The 16,708-nt window shown below is 43.0% G+C and overlaps 1 protein-coding gene across 1 annotated transcript in view; it reads left to right on the top strand.

Annotated features, from left to right (window-relative positions):
- Nucleotides 1-16,708, top strand: part of vcanb (versican b) — a 53,986-nt gene that overhangs the window by 26,943 nt on the left and 10,335 nt on the right. Inside the window, exons 9-15 of the mRNA XM_071202373.1 lie at nucleotides 1-812; nucleotides 3,125-3,294; nucleotides 7,297-8,021; nucleotides 8,636-9,693; nucleotides 9,889-10,002; nucleotides 10,100-10,213; nucleotides 14,928-15,086. The exon at nucleotides 1-812 is cut by the window's left edge and continues 331 nt beyond it. Of these exons, the coding sequence (XP_071058474.1) occupies nucleotides 1-812; nucleotides 3,125-3,294; nucleotides 7,297-8,021; nucleotides 8,636-9,693; nucleotides 9,889-10,002; nucleotides 10,100-10,213; nucleotides 14,928-15,086 (3,152 nt within the window). The remainder of the gene's footprint in view (nucleotides 813-3,124; nucleotides 3,295-7,296; nucleotides 8,022-8,635; nucleotides 9,694-9,888; nucleotides 10,003-10,099; nucleotides 10,214-14,927; nucleotides 15,087-16,708) is intronic.

The following is a 16,708-nucleotide window of genomic DNA, read 5'->3' as shown; positions in this document are numbered from 1 at the left end:
ACTTTTCAACCCCAACATATTAGAGGCGTTACCAGCTAGAGGAGACACTTTGCCCCCCATGAAGCTGCCTCCGTTACCGACCACCCGCTTGCAGCGTCCACAACTCGATATCTCCCACGGGGGGGGGGAGGAGGGAGGCAGAGTGGGGTCCGGCAGTGGAAGTGGGGAGGGAGGAAGCAGCGAGGAAAGCTACAGTGGGGCGATGGTGACCCCGGGACAAGGGTGGGAGGAAACCACAACGAGACCAAGTTCCCTTCTTGAAATCACCCCAGAAAGATCAAGTTCTCTTCTTGAAATCACCCCAGAAAGATCAAGTTCTCTTCTTGAAATCACCCCAGAAAGATCAAGTTCTCTTCTTGAAATCACCCCAGAAAGATCAAGTTCTCTTCTTGAAATCACCCCAGAAACCACATCAAGACCAAGTTCTCTTCCAGACACCACATCAAGACCAAGTTCTCTTCCAGAAACCACATCGAGACCAAGTTCTCTTCCAGACATCACATCGAGACCAAGTTCTCTTCCAGACATCACCCCAGAAAGATCAAGTTCTCTTCTGGAAATCACCCCAGAAACCACCCAGAGACCATTGCATCTTCTTCCAGAGACCCTCACCCCTGAACCAAACGTACCAGCCAGCGCCGGAGAGGGGGGTCAGCAACCCGCTGTTGTTTTTAAAGAGGACGTCACCCCAGGAACTACATCCACGTTTGAGCTCGACCATTCGTTGGCCATTCCTGTGGACAGGGAATCCTCTTCAGGCAATACGTCCATCCATCTCATCATCGTCAACATGAAGGACAGAAACCAATCAGGTGAGTTCGAGGAAAACTTAATCCACTACTGTCATACTTAAGATAAGAGATAACACAAGATAGTACTTTATTGATCCCAATCTGGGAAGTGGTTGTGTTGCAGCAGCCGCATATGAGACATGGCATTGTACAATACTAACTTCTTAAAGTAGAGATGTCCCGATCCGATCACGAGATCGGGGATCGGAGCCGATCACGTGATTTTCAAAAAATCGGGGATCGGGATTTTTTTTTTTTTTTTTTTTTTAATTTAATGTTACAAAACAAAAATGACCATGTTCACGTCTTAAAGTCATCCTGAGGACTTAGTTTTGGTTTAAAATGACTCAACATCATGTATGTGTTGCTTTCTTTGGGCTTGTTTTCAGACCTGGTTGCTTATTCCTCTGAAATCTGGCAACAGAGTGGGCGCAGTGTCTCATAGCAGCAGCAAGCTAACGAGAGGCTACGTCCAGCTGGTGACTCGGGAGTCGGAACAGATAAAATGTCAGGAGTTTGGAAGTATTATAAAATTGAAAGCGAAGGCAGTGTAACAGCCAGATGCAATGTTTGCAAGGTGGTGGAAAGAACAGAGCTACGTTCAACACGACCAATCTAACACGCCACCTGAGAAACAAACACCAACAACAACACAGCGAGTACACAGCGGCCACTCGGGTAACGGCACTGAAACAACCGACACTTTCAGAGACTTTCAAAAGGAAAGAGAAACTGCCCCAGAACAGATAACAGCCAAGATAGCTGAATTCATCGCGTTGGATGACCAGCCGTTATCTGTTACCTTTTTTTTCTCTTAATGCATTGCATAAAGATCGGATCGGGAAAAATCGGTATCGGCAGATTGTCAAAATCAAATGATCGGAATCGGATCGGGAGCAAAAAAAGGTGATCGGGACATCCCTATCTTAAAATGTTCCACTCACTTCTGGAAATCTATTCCTCAATTCCTTCGCGTTTTCACCAAATGTATAACTGCTGCTGATTGCCACCCATGTTGTTTTTTTACTGCAAACAAAGTGGTAAATGGTATGGCCAACGTCTGATATGATTGACAGTTAACTACCCACTGGTTTAACACATTGACCATGACGTTAATACGGGTTCTTTAAACATCAGTATCGATGCTGTGGGATTCTGAGACGTCGTGTCATTAATGTAGAAATAGGGCGGACAGTAACCAGTTTTTCCCAACAGTCCAACCCTCACCCTAAGAGTCTTCTGTTTGACATGTCTTTCCAAAACTACTCTATATTAATATGTCCATCACGTTTACTTTGACGTAGTTCCCCTCCCCCACTTATACTTCCCCATTTGACGGATTAAGCTGTCATGGAGATAATTTATCTTTCTGCTTGACCTCAATTTTTGTTTCTGTTCTGTTGAGGACTTCGGATTTGGTTTGGTTTGTTGTCTTCTTAGGAAACAGCTACAGGCCTTGCATGCTGACAGACTCTCACACACACACACACACACACACACTTAGCAGAGCCAGATGTGGAAAAAGCGATGAAGTCATTCGTGCCCCCCGCTCAGCGTATTGTAAACACATCCCAGAGTCTCCAGGCGGGAAACGCAGCCTCATGAATAGTCAGATATCTCAGAGCAAATACTCTTTCACTTCACCTTCTTTCTCTTTCTCACAAAGGCACGCTGGTGGTCCCATGGGGCGATTAGCCTCCTCTAAAGGGCTTTGTGTTGCGAAGAAAGAGCCAAACAAACCACCAATGTTTGACCCTAATTGTCTTTTCTCCAGGGAGCTGCCTGAATAGCCGTAACTAACAACTTCTCAAACACAGTCCCTACTTTTGTCTGTATTTGTTTTATTGCCTCCATGGATGCAACAGGCATGGGACCAGTCTCTGGAAGCCGAAAACTGTATTGGCTTGTCAAGGTTCAGAAACATTTCTTGAATCGAGGAAACTTGTGACTTTTTAATTGGATTTTTACGATTAAAATCATGATATTATTCATTTGGTTTGGCCAAGTTACGATACAGCTGCTTTGTTTGAGTGTAGTGCTGCACCAAATGGTTGTTTTCACTATCGCTGATCTTTGTAATAAACCGTTTTTGTCTCTAAAATGTCCAAAACTAAGCGTGGCTTGTTTTGTGGTCGATCAACACTCAAAGGTACTCAGTTTACATAATATCAATCAGGGGAAAGTGTCAAACCCTGTCAATGGAATATATAAAGCTACACAAATGTTGGTACATGAATTATCTCTGGGTCGTCTCTGTTTCGCTACTAGAGCAAGACATACCTCTTTATTATCTGCGTTTTGTACTCATATGTCCGTGTCCTGTTGTTTTCCAGTGGACGACATCCTGAACATCTTGAGCCGGCCTCAGTCTCAGCTCAATCAGATCACACACTTCTCTCAGATGAGCGGTGAAGGTGGGCAGGGCAGCGGAGACTCCCATCCCTTCGACGTTTCTCCCATCAACCTGCCTCCAACCGTCAGATTCATCAACGGAAAACATCAGGTATTGTCCAGAGGAGGAAGAAGTACTCAGATCGTGTACTTGAGTCAAAGTAGAAGTACTCAGATCGTCTACTTGAGTCAAAGTAGAAGTACTCAGATCTTGTACTTGAGTCAAAGTAGAAGTACTCAGGTCGTGTACTTGAGTCAAAGTAGAAGTACTCAGATCTTGTAGTTGAGTAAAAGTAGAAGTACTCAGATCGTCTACTTGAGTCAAAGTAGAAGTACTCAGATCTTGTAGTTGAGTAAAAGTAGAAGTACTCAGATCTTGTACTTGAGTCAAAGTAGAAGTACTCAGATATTGTACTTGAGTCAAAGTAGAAGTACTCAGATCTTGTAGTTGAGTAAAAGTAGAAGTACTCAGATCGTCTACTTGAGTCAATGTAGAAGTACTCAGATCTTATAGTTGAGTAAAAGTAGAAGTACTCAGATCGTCTACTTGAGTCAAAATAGAAGTACTCAGATCTTATTCTTGAGTAAAAGTAGAAGTACTCAGATCGTCTACTTGAGTCAAAGTAGAAGTACTCAGATCTTATAGTTGAGTAAAAGTAGAAGTACTCAGGTCGTCTACTTGAGTCAAAGTAGAAGTACTCAGATCTTGTACTTGAGTCAAAGTAGAAGTACTCAGATTTTGTAGTTGAGTAAAAGTAGAAGTACTCAGATCTTGTACTTGAGTCAAAGTAGAAGTACTCAGATCTTGTAGTTGAGTAAAAGTAGAAGTACCAGAGTGTAGGAATACTCTGTTACAGTGAAAGTCCTGCATTCAAAATATTCCTCAAGAATAAGCAGAAAAGTATTATCATCAAAATATAGTTAACCTGTTACGCTTATCGGGCTTTTTTTTCACGAAACTGTGTCTCAGGGCTTCTTAAGATGTAATAAACGATGAATGTGTCATACTCACTTAACGGGAAGAAACTCAGCTAACTGACGATATGAACAATGTTTACCGAAACAGAACACAAGTCTCACAAGAAGCGTCTAAATGAGCCCTGAGCAAAAAAATGCTAACGCACTTAGCACAGAACTTTGCTAGCAAGCTGAGATTCCACAGATTCTAGAAATATAAGTATCATCACTGAGCGATCAGAGCTCGCGACAGGGGAAGCAAAACCAGACAACATACAACGTAGCTTTAGGTAGCAAAACACAGCTAACCTGTTGCTGCATTTCTGATCAAAAGTCGTGTTCAATGGCATTAAAACGAGAAAAACGCCGCTGAAGGTTCATCAATAGCTTAATCCAATGTGTCTGTCACTTTGAAACAATTATTGATAGTCCATAATTCAATTTTTATGTCAAAAACGGAGTTTTCATATTAGCTGCTAATGATAGCTTCCAGAGTGTATGACAGCTTCCTGTTTTGGGTATTCTGGCTACGTGTCACTCTGACTCCTTATTTGGTAACCTGTGTGTGTGTATGTGGAACTTCCCCTCGATTCCATTGGCTCTAACGGTTAAAAAGATATGTCAATCATCAAAATCGACCAAGGGGGGCCAGAGATAGGTCAAATCACCAAAATGACCCAGAAGCGTTTTTTTTGTGCTAAATCTCGCAAAAAAAAATTCAACTTGTTTTGCATAAATCTTGATACAGGGCCGTGTTGGGTTTAACGTGTTATAAAACAGAGTTACAGTAATGTATTACTTTTTGCTGTAACGAAGTAATGTAACGCATTACTAATGACATTTGGGTAATATACTACCCGTTACAATTCTCACTAACGCAGTTACAACACATTTTAACCCGAAATTAAATGGTGTTTTGTTTTTTAAGAACATCACGAGACATTCCGACACCAGAGGAAAATGGTGCGGGGAGATTAGCTATCCTGGCGTTTACGTATCAGTCAGGCGGATCTTGATGTTCTTTTCCCCCTTATGACCAAGTCGCTGCACGTTATCACTTATCACACGGCCAGATACTAAACAAAGTAACGACTCGACTCCCAATATTAATTGAAATGATTTTATTGACCTAAAAATTATCGTATTTCTTCCGCTAAGAAAAATAAAAACTCCGTTGCACGGCGCACCGACGGCTGGAACTGCGACAACAACAACTTTACGGCAGCACCGTTTCTGATCCACTAACAAGCCCTTAAACTCTGCAGAGCCCATACCGTGTTCCTGTTAAGCCCCTGTCACACTGTCCCGAAATTCACACCCGATGGACACACGAATATGGAATTGTGAATTTCACACGAAGATGGCCCCGAACCACACACAAAGGCAACATTTACATTACATTTAAGACATACAACTGCAACGAAAGTACCAAAAACAATTATGTTACAGTACTATGATACAGTACTGATATCTTTAGACTTTGTTCTTTACTTTCTCCGTCTTTATATGTAGAAGATATTACGTTTTCTCCATCATGTTGTTTCCATAGCAACAACAACTTCCTGTCAACTCGCCTTCAAAATAATATATTATATCCTTTTTAGTTTCACAGAACACAAATTGGGTTGTTTACATGATATGTTTACGTGATTTTGTTGTGCAATGAAACAACCCGATGGACACACGATAAAGGAAACGTTCAAATTCGGCTGTGATCGTAGTAACATCGGGCCGTTCGTGAGGGCGTCTTAAGCCATCGTATGACCGCCGAAGGAGTTTCTCAGGCTCCGGCAGCAACTTCGTGAGCGGCGGCAAAATCTTTGGCATGTGAGGCAAGTCCGGGTGTGCCGTGGGATTTTGTGACAACCATACGTTATTATTGCAATATACAACTACACAAAAATTTAAAAAATGTAATTTACTATATCAGTACTTTGTAGGTTTATATGTACGTAATCTGCGCGATTTGCGCGTCCACATCTCCGCGTGCAGTGCTGCATAAACATGGCTGAGTCAGCGATAACTCGAGGGGTGGAGGTATGCCCATTACTTTGAGTTCATCCGAAGAATAGACAGGAATGTGACGGTGCGGTGCAAACTGTGTCCGGGCCAGAAGCTGTTATCCACTGCTGTAAACACCACGTCCAACCTCAACAAGCACCTGCAAAGAACACATGCTGAGGTGGAGCGACCGCACACGCCATTTGTTGTTTGTTTATATCACAGTCTGTTCTTCTTCTCTGTCTTCCGGTTGTTGCCTGTTTTGAATGACGAATACACACTACCGCCACCTGCTGGTAAGAGAGTTATTGCCACTCACGCATGCGCAGTTCGTACGTGCTCGGCTGAAGTCTTTGCGGTGTCTGGTTCCAGTGCAACACATGGCCAACACGCAGGAGAACACGCCGACGCAACAGCGTGAGCAGAGATAGACTGCGCAAAATATACAGATAGCAGGAGACAGAGGACAGCCACGGTCAGATAGCAGGAGACAGAGGACAGCCACGGTCAGATAGGAAAACATTCAGGATCTGGATCAGTCTTATGCGACAATGGAAACTGAACTAAAGAGAACATTTGAAACTTTAGCAATCTGCGTGATCTGCTTGCAGGGAGGGGCGGGCCGGCCCTGCGAGTAAAGTAACGAGTAAAGTAACTTTTTTAAAGTAATATGTAATATATTACTTTTTTTTAGTAACGACCCCATCTCTGCTGAAATGTTACATTTATAATTTGTAGTTCAGGACCATGGACAATGCAGCTTCCTTGCATTGACAGTTCTCTGTGCTGAATTTCCTTTGTCTCATTTTTAATGTTGTGACCTGTCTGGTTTAAATGAGTGTGTTGCTGCTTTGATGAAGCCTAATTTGATAACGTTTCAAATTAATTTCTGAAATATTTCGTTAATAAATATTTCATGAGTAATATAGTTGTCTTTGTCACATTTTATTTGGCATTAGTAAATAATTATGCACATTTACAGATATTTTACATGATATCAGTGATAACACGTGTTATAAGGGCTATTTTGCACAATAGGTGTGCCTTGAGATTTTTACTTGTCCTTTGGTGCCTTGGGCACAACAAGTTTGGGAACCACTGCATTAGAGTACTAAGACCCATGTTTTTAATCATCTGTATTTTCGGATGCTTTCAGGTGAAATTTGAGTCTGAGCTGCCAGAGGAAGCCAGAGGAGATCAGTTCGAGACGGCCACACCTGTTCAGGTGAACGAGGTGGACCATGTAGAAGGGACAGAGAACGAGAACTTGTCTCCTTTTGACTACACCATAGAAATACCAAGTGAAGAAACACCAATAGAGGAGACCCCAAGTGAAGAAACACCAACAAAGGACAGCAGCGATGCATCCGTGGATTCTGACGTCAAAACCCAAGAACCAGGCGATCAGACGGCAACAAGATCCACCTCCACGTTCAAACAGAAGCTCCCCGTCTCATCTCCAGCAACCTCAACACCATCTTCCCCCTTTGCTGTTCCCCAGCCTCCCACTAAAGGCGTTTCAACCTTCGACGATACAGAAGGATCGGCAAGTCGCGGCACCGATGACGACTCTCAGGAAGGATCCGCGGACGACGTTTCATCATTGGGAAGCCAATCTCGAGGCGTGACGGATGAGACGGAAATCGGCGGGACGGAGCCTCCTACTACTTCAATCCCAGATCCACAATCACAGAAAACGACAACCGCAAAGACCGACATCGAGGACTCCGAAGGGTCCGCATCGGGAGAAGACGAATCTTCAGGACAAGACCCACCGGAGATGCATTCTACCCAGAAACCTCAACCTGTGGACGGAGAAGCTCCTTTGGTTTTACCGGCTGTAGACGTGGTGACAGATGCAGGATCAGGTGCGGAACAGATGTCCGGAGAGGGGGAAGTTACTGGGGAAAAGGGTGGTCCTTTTGACCCCCTTTCAGAGGTCACAGCTACCGTTTTACCACATGTTGCAGCCGTGACTTTTGCAGACCGAACCACAAACAGAAAGGACACGACCTCAGAAGTTACCACCCCGAAACAGTCCACCACAAACGATAACAAACATCTCACCTCAAAGTCTTCATCCACAACGCCTGAAAACCAAACCCCAACCACCACCAAGCAGCAGAATACTTTTGTACCTGCCACAACCTCAGGAGCAGTGAGTGACCACACACACATACACACACACACACACACACACACACACACACACACACACACACACACACACACACAGACACACTTTTTAATGATATACTAATATATACTGGCATTGTGTTATGCTGTTGTGCCACATGTACTTGTTGACATTTATGTTTCTGTTTGTTCTATTCTGTTATAACGCCTTGTGAGGAATGCTTTGGCAATACTATGTTTAAAATGTATACAATAAAGCGCCTTTGTATTGTATTTTATTGTCAATCAAGTCAAATTTCTCGTACGTGTCAACCTACCTGGTAATAAACCTGATTCTGATTCTGATTCTCAATTCGCAGACGAAGCAGACCACCACAGAAGATAAGAAACATCCAGATCTTACGTCCAAGTCTTCGTCCACGACCCCTGAAGACCACGACCCAACCACCACCAAGTATTCGCAGACGAAGCAGACCACCACAGAAGATAAGAAACATGCAGATCTTACGTCCAAGTCTTCGTCCACGACCCCTGAAGACCACGACCCAACCACCACCAAGTATTCGCAGACGAAGCCGCCCACCACAGAAGATAAGAAACATGCAGATCTTACGTCCAAGTCTTCATCCACGACCCCTGAAGACCACGACCCAACCACCACCAAGTATTCGCAGACGAAGCAGACCACCACAGAAGATAAGAAACATCCAGATCTTACGTCCAAGTCTTCGTCCACGACCCCTGAAGACCACGACCCAACCACCACCAAGTATTCGCAGACGAAGCAGACCACCACAGAAGATAAGAAACATCCAGATCTTACGTCCAAGTCTTCATCCACGACCCCTGAAGACCACGACCCAACCACCACCAAGTATTCGCAGACGAAGCAGACCACCACAGAAGATAAGAAACATCCAGATCTTACGTCCAAGTCTTCAGTCCACGACCCCTGAAGACCACGACCCAACCACCACCAAGTATTCGCAGACGAAGCAGACCACCACAGAAGATAAGAAACATGCAGATCTTACGTCCAAGTCTTCGTCCACGACCCCTGAAGACCACGACCCAACCACCACCAAGTATTCGCAGACGAAGCCGCCCACCACAGATGATAAGAAACATGCAGATCTTACGTCCAAGTCTTCGTCCACGACCCCTGAAGACCACGCCTCCAAGACGAAGCAGACCACCACGAGCTCCACGCAGCCCTTGTACACTTTCGATCGTCTCACCCACTCCGTCCCTGAGTGGGCTCTGACCCCTGACCCCGCTGCCACCCCTCTACCAGAGGATAACTTTGTGGATTACGATAAAGAGTCGGCCCCTGTTCTGCTGGAGGTTCGGCCCCCGAAAGCAGAAGCGATCCGGACCACGGAGCGGCCGGTGAACGCTCACCCTGTGGACGTGAGAGGTACGTGGACCTGCTTATTGGTGTTAACTTTACAGCAGCTTATTTCAATTCAAATGCAAAGGCTTCGTTGTCGTATGCACTTCAGCTACAGTGTAGAAAGGGCGATGAAATGCTTCTGACCTGAGCTCCTCAAAATCAAAATTCATGAGTTGATCGAAAAACTGTCTTTCTTGGACTTTTTCTGTGTCCATGTAGATCTCCTGCCATGCACGACCAATGTGTGTCAGAACGGCGGCAGCTGCTACAGACGAAACACCCAGAATGTGTGTGTGTGTGCACCTGGATTCGCCGGGCCGCTCTGTGAAGCAGGTATGCACACACACAGAGCCATGCTTATGTATTTAAACTAACCACATCGACCCGCGCTGACAGATGGAAGGTAACGGCTGGTGTTGTGTGTCTGCAGATGGCGATGAGTGCCAGTCGAACCCCTGTCTGAACGGAGCCACCTGTCTGGATGGAGTCGCCTCGTTCACCTGCCTCTGTCTGCCCAGCTACTCCGGAGAGCTCTGCCAGCAAGGTGAGCCTCACCTGAGTACTTAAGTACATGTTTCTGGTATCAGTACTTTACACGGCGACTTTTTTCTTTGACTTCTTACACTTTGAACCCAAATACCTGTACTTTCTACTTCTCTCATGTTGAACTCAAATACCTGTACTTTATACTTCTCACATGTTGAACACAAATACTTGTACTTTCTACTTCTCACATGTTGAACTCAAATACTTGTACTTTCTACTTCTCACATGTTGAACTCAAATACCTGTACTTTCTACTTCTTACATGTTGAACTCAAATACCTGTACTTTCTACTTCTTACATGTTGAACACAAATACCTGTACTTTCTACTTCTCACATGTTGAACTCAAATACCTGTACTTTCTACTTCTTACATGTTGAACTCAGATACCTGTACTTTCTACTTCTCACATGTTGAACTCAAATACCTGTACTTTCTACTTCTTACATGTTGAACCCAAATACCTGTACTTTCTACTTCTCACATGTTGAACTCAAATACCTGTACTTTCTACTTCTTACATGTTGAACTCAAATACCTGTACTTTCTACTTCTTACATGTTGAACTCAAATACCTGTACTTTCTACTTCTCACATGTTGAACTCAAATACCTGTACTTTCTACTTCTCACATGTTGAACTCAAATACCTGTACTTTCTACTTCTTACATGTTGAACTCAAATACCTGTACTTTCTACTTCTCACATGTTGAACTCAAATACCTGTACTTTCTACTTCTTACATGTTGAACTCAGATACCTGTACTTTCTACTTCTCACATGTTGAACTCAAATACCTGTACTTTCTACTTCTTACATGTTGAACTCAGATACCTGTACTTTCTACTTCTCACATGTTGAACTCAAATACCTGTACTTTCTACTTCTTACATGTTGAACTCAGATACCTGTACTTTCTACTTCTCACATGTTGAACTCAAATACCTGTACTTTCTACTTCTCACATGTTGAACTCAAATACCTGTACTTTCTACTTCTTACATGTTGAACTCAAATACCTGTACTTTCTACTTCTTACATGTTGAACTCAAATACCTGTACTTTCTACTTCTCACATGTTGAACTCAAATACCTGTACTTTCTACTTCTCACATGTTGAACTCAAATACCTGTACTTTCTACTTCTTACATGTTGAACCCAAATACCTGTACTTTCTACTTCTTACATGTTGAACTCAAATACCTGTACTTTCTACTTCTCACATGTTGAACTCAAATACCTGTACTTTCTACTTCTCACATGTTGAACTCAAATACCTGTACTTTCTACTTCTTACATGTTGAACCCAAATACCTGTACTTTCTACTTCTTACATGTTGAACTCAAATACCTGTACTTTCTACTTCTCACATGTTGAACCCAAATACCTGTACTTTCTACTTCTCACATGTTGAACCCAAATACCTGAACTTTCTACTTCTCACATGTTGAACTCAAATACCTGTACTTTCTACTTCTTACATGTTGAACCCAAATACCTGTACTTTCTACTTCTTACATGTTGAACTCAAATACCTGTACTTTCTACTTCTCACATGTTGAACCCAAATACCTGTACTTTCTACTTCTCACATGTTGAACCCAAATACCTGAACTTTCTACTTCTCACATGTTGAACACAAATACCTGTACTTTCTACTTCTTACATGTTGAACTCAAATACCTGTACTTTCTACTTCTCACATGTTGAACTCAAATACCTGTACTTTCTACTTCTTACATGTTGAACTCAAATACCTGTACTTTCTACTTCTCACATGTTGAACTCAAATACCTGTACTTTCTACTTCTCACATGTTGAACTCAAATACCTTTACTTTCTACTTCTCAACAAACAAACATGTATTAGCTAACAATGACATTATTGTTCTATTAATATAAAGGGAGGTCAGGTACTCTTTAAAGCAGCTGCTAGTTATGGGTACTTTTTACTGAAGTACACTTCAAAGCCTCTTTACTTTGACTTGAGTAAAGAAGTTTAGTCAGTACTTCTACTTTCACCAGAGTATTTTTAAACACGAGTATCTGTACTTCTACTTGAGGAAAGGATGTGTGTACTTTGGCCATCTCTGTATAACTCTCACAGGTGCAACTTAATGCAGTTTGCAGTCCTCGTTCCCAGCTGTTTTCGGACGCAGGGCGTTGGCTCCTCTGCAGATTAGTTCCAGCTTCTCGTCCAATTCCTCTGTCATTACTCAGCAACTAATCAGGGCTCAGGCATGCTCCTAGGATTACTATTTTCCAAGAAAAAGACCAAGTCGATGTCTCTCTTAATATTCTTTAAAGATAAATAAGATTTGTCGACGTCTACGAAGAGAAAGTTCACATGCTTTCTTTACAGCGAGGTGTGGTTCCCAACGTTGAAGAAACGGCTGTTTTAGCATCAACTGGTACACCTTGAACTTTAAGTCAGCTTATCAGTCGCTTATGATTATTGATCTGACTTTTAGTAACTTTTATTAGAAGTACTCAAATATTTCTTCACCGATAAAATACATTTTCTTAAAGTCTTAAAGTTTTTAACGTTTACAAGTAAAACAGAAATCCCTGCAGCGATGCACGCAACACACGGCCTTTGTCAGAGTGGATATATTATGTATATTTCGTAATCATTACCGATGCCCTAAAATATAATTACCGTCTTTATTGGTGAATCGAATGTACACCTTTTTGTGTGTGTGTGTGTGTGTGTGTGTGTGTGTGTGTGTGTGTGTGTGTGTGTGTGTGTGTGTGTGTGTGTGTGTGTGTGTGTGTGTGTGTGTGTGTGTGTGTGTGTGTGTGTGTGTGTGTGTGTGTGTGTGTGTGTGTGTGTGTGTGTACATGGAAAAATATGCACAACGAAAGATATATGTTTTATTTTGAACCCTTTATTGCCGTGTTTTCCTCTGAGGTCATTGCATCGTGTGAGGGCGGAGTGAACGGGGAAATCCCCTGACCTAAACACACACACACACACATACACACACACACACACACACACACAGCTGTCCTTTTGTCACTTCCTGCCAGTGGAGAGACGGAGTATAAATCAGATAATTGCTCCATTATTTTTGCCACAGAGCTCTCGCAGCTGTGTGTCATCGAGTCAGGGAACTGAATACGGCCATCGGACTCTCCTGCTATTCATGTCCTCAACTTATTGAGCCTCCAGGTGCTTCACAGAGGCCTTAATAAGAAATGGCGGGTTGGCGATAGCGAAAACCCAACGGCCACTTTCCATCTCGTCTTCATTGGCACCGAAGTCGCCGATACAAAACCTCCATTGTTTGCGGCCGCGTCGCACAAAGCACCGAACTGATTGTATGGCTTACAGTCGTCGTACATTAAACCAAATGTGTGTGTGTGAGTGTGTGTGTGTGTGTGTGTGTGTGTGTGTGTGTGTGTGACCTGCAGACAACTGGAGGGTTGTGGAGGTTGATGAAGTCCGACTGTGTGTTGCTGAGCTCATTGTCCCACAGCTGGACCTCGTCTCTGTTGGTCTGAGAACTGGACGACCGAGTTCGATGAGAAGTAAATCATTCATTTTGTGAAGCTGCCAAAGCAGGAAGGAAAAAAGCATATTTCTGCATTTTAAAAGGTTTATTTGACGACTCCCGGGATTCTGGCCCTTCTTGCCGTCTTGATGTTTCCACTTGTTTTATTTTTTGCGCACATTTGATACATTATCAAGTTGGAGATATGGAATCTAGGTAAAGACTCTGAACTGTGCTATAACTTATGGACGAGTGGATCTGTTTGGACCTCGATATCGATACCTCTTTTGAGCGTTTTCTAGCTGGTTACTCTAGAGCACATGTGTCAAACTCGAGGCCCGGGGGCCAAATCAGGCCCTTGGTGGATTTAATTTCGGCCCGCAGGATAATTTCTAATTCCTATTAGATCTGGCCTCCGGTATATCGCACCTTCCCTCCATCCTGAGGGTCTCCTCCGCTCAGAGCCGGACCCCAAACATTGATGACCTTGCACCCTGATGAGACGCCAAGTATCTGAGCTAGCATCTCAGAGCAGCACACTGAGTTCAAAGGATGCTTCCTTCTGCACTTCCTCTCAGGACAGCAGGGCATGTTTGTTTCTCTCTGAGGGAATAGTTCTGTTGAAGCTGTTGTCGGCCTGTGGGGAAATGTACTCATCAGAAGTGACTCTGGAGAAGCTGCAGATAGAGCCGTGAGAAATGAAAGCAGCTGATTATTTAATGTTGTTTTTATAGGCAATAGTTTAAGCTTTGTTAGCTCCAGGTTTAATATGTGCAATAAGTTCATTTCAATAAGTTCTGCAATAAACATTGAACCAGTCCGGCCCTCCACTAGCACCCATTTTTAATGTTGTCCCACTGAGTGTTTGAGTCTGACCCCCCTGCTCTCGGTGCATTCAAACCTGACCTACAAGATTTAGAATCTCTGTTGTCGTTGCCTGTTACTTTTATATATCCATATATATACTTCAGAAATGTCTTTAATCTGCCACAAAGCGGGATTGTGTCCAGCCAGACGTTTTAAGAGGACTACTCTACATGTTTGAATGGTCTTTCATTCTTATAGGTTGTAGAAAGTCATGTCAAGAAATGTTATTCCGTCATGCACGCTGATTGGCTTCATCTGGCTTCAATAGATATAATATAGTGGACCAAAATACCCAGTTATAATCAATGCATTCCCAGTTCTCTAACTCTGTATGTTTCCCCTCTCTGCAGACACCGAGCTGTGTGGGTTCGGCTGGGAGAAGTTTCAGTCTCACTGCTATAAATACTTCACTCACCGGCGGACGTGGGACGCAGCAGAGAGAGAGTGCCGTCTGCACGGAGCCCACCTGACCAGCATCCTGTCCTCAGAGGAGCAGATCTACGTCAACCGTAAGTCCACGAGGAGGCATTTAAACAACGTCTCTCTGTGCTAGCATGTAGGCTAAACGCTCTACCTTTTAACTCAGTCTCTAATCCCAAGAAATTAAGACTCAGTAAAACCCTGTTTAACATCCAATGCATCAGAAGAACATGTGTAGCCTTAGTAGTGGCTTGGCTGAATGGCAATGTCCATCTTTAGGGTCCAACACTCAATCACTTTGGTTCAAACCAAAGTATCTCATCAACTATGGGGTAGATCTCATGAAATTTGGTTCAGACGTTCATGTTCCCCAGAGGATGAGTCCTTCTTACTTTGGCGAAGCTCTGACTCTTACTGTAGCCCAGGGGTGTCAAACTCAATTTCTTCGCGGGCCACATCAGCATTATGGTTGCACTCAAAGGGCCGGTTGTAACTTTAAGACTATATAAAAATACATATATAAATATATCATATATATAAAATAATGTATTATATTACATCATTGCCTCTGCATTGGATTATCATCGGATAGGGTAATAACTTCATAATTAACTACGTCTGAAAGCAGAAGTCTAGGGCAAATCATTGCAAGTCTCTTCACTGAGAATGTTACAAAATGATTTTTAAAAGATCTAATTATGAGAAAAAGGCAATTTCTAAGAAAAAATGAACATTTTGAAGAAAATAAGTCAAATTCTGAGAAAAAAACTTGTTCTGAGAAAAAAAGTCAAATTCTGAGAAAAAAGTCAAATTTGAGATGCATTGTGGGATATGTAGTTTATGGGCAACGTGCTTCTGTAAATCGGCATGTAACCGTATAATATTCTTTGCAATCTCTTGAGGGGCTGCATGAAATGAAGTCGCGGGCCGGATTTGGCCCCCGGGCCTTGAGTTTGACACCCCTGCTGTAGCCCGACCGTTAATTAATTAGCAGACTAAGAAAATAACTTATGACATTCCCATTAGCCTCAAATGTAACTTTGAGTTAACTGATAATTAGCCAATGTTAGTAGCTAACGAGCTAAACTAAGATGGTATCTAATAATATGGTACTCATATAGCTCGAAGCTTTTTCTATCATTCCTACCTTCCTTACGTACAGTGGGTCGATAATGAACGACATGTCTTTGCAATACCTCCCATGATGCTTGGCCCTACAGATTGGATTTGAGTGCCTACACTCCCAGTCTGGGACCCACATAGTTGACAAACTGTCTCTAATGACTTCCATTTGGTCCTGCCATTGATACACTAAACTCCGTAAGTGAGTAAATGTCTAAATTTAAAAGCACTTATCCTGTAAAGCGTTGCTGATGTTTTACAGGAAAGAGCACTTTGAGAAGAGTGTTTGGAAAGCAGCCACTCAATCTGCGCTCTGATCCAGTGATGAGTGTTGGTCAGATAAACACAGAGTTTCCATACACAATCAAAGCTTGAGCAACATGTAAACCGTGTCTGCGTTCATCTGGGAAGCGGGGATGAAATGGACTCGAGCCGGTCCTTAAATCACAGCTCAGCCTTGAACGTTTCCTCTGACTTCTCTCCTGGTTATTCACCACAGCTAACACACAAACCACAGCTAGCACACAGACCACAGCTAGCACACAAACCACAGCTAGCACACAGACCACAGCTAGCACACAAACCACAG

The sequence above is a fragment of the Pseudochaenichthys georgianus genome, unplaced genomic scaffold (genome assembly GCF_902827115.2).
Source record: "Pseudochaenichthys georgianus unplaced genomic scaffold, fPseGeo1.2 scaffold_360_arrow_ctg1, whole genome shotgun sequence".
In the NCBI taxonomy this organism is placed as follows: Eukaryota; Metazoa; Chordata; class Actinopteri; order Perciformes; family Channichthyidae; genus Pseudochaenichthys; species Pseudochaenichthys georgianus.
Note: the sequence above shows the minus strand (reverse complement) of the source record. Positions and strands in the feature narration are given on the sequence as shown.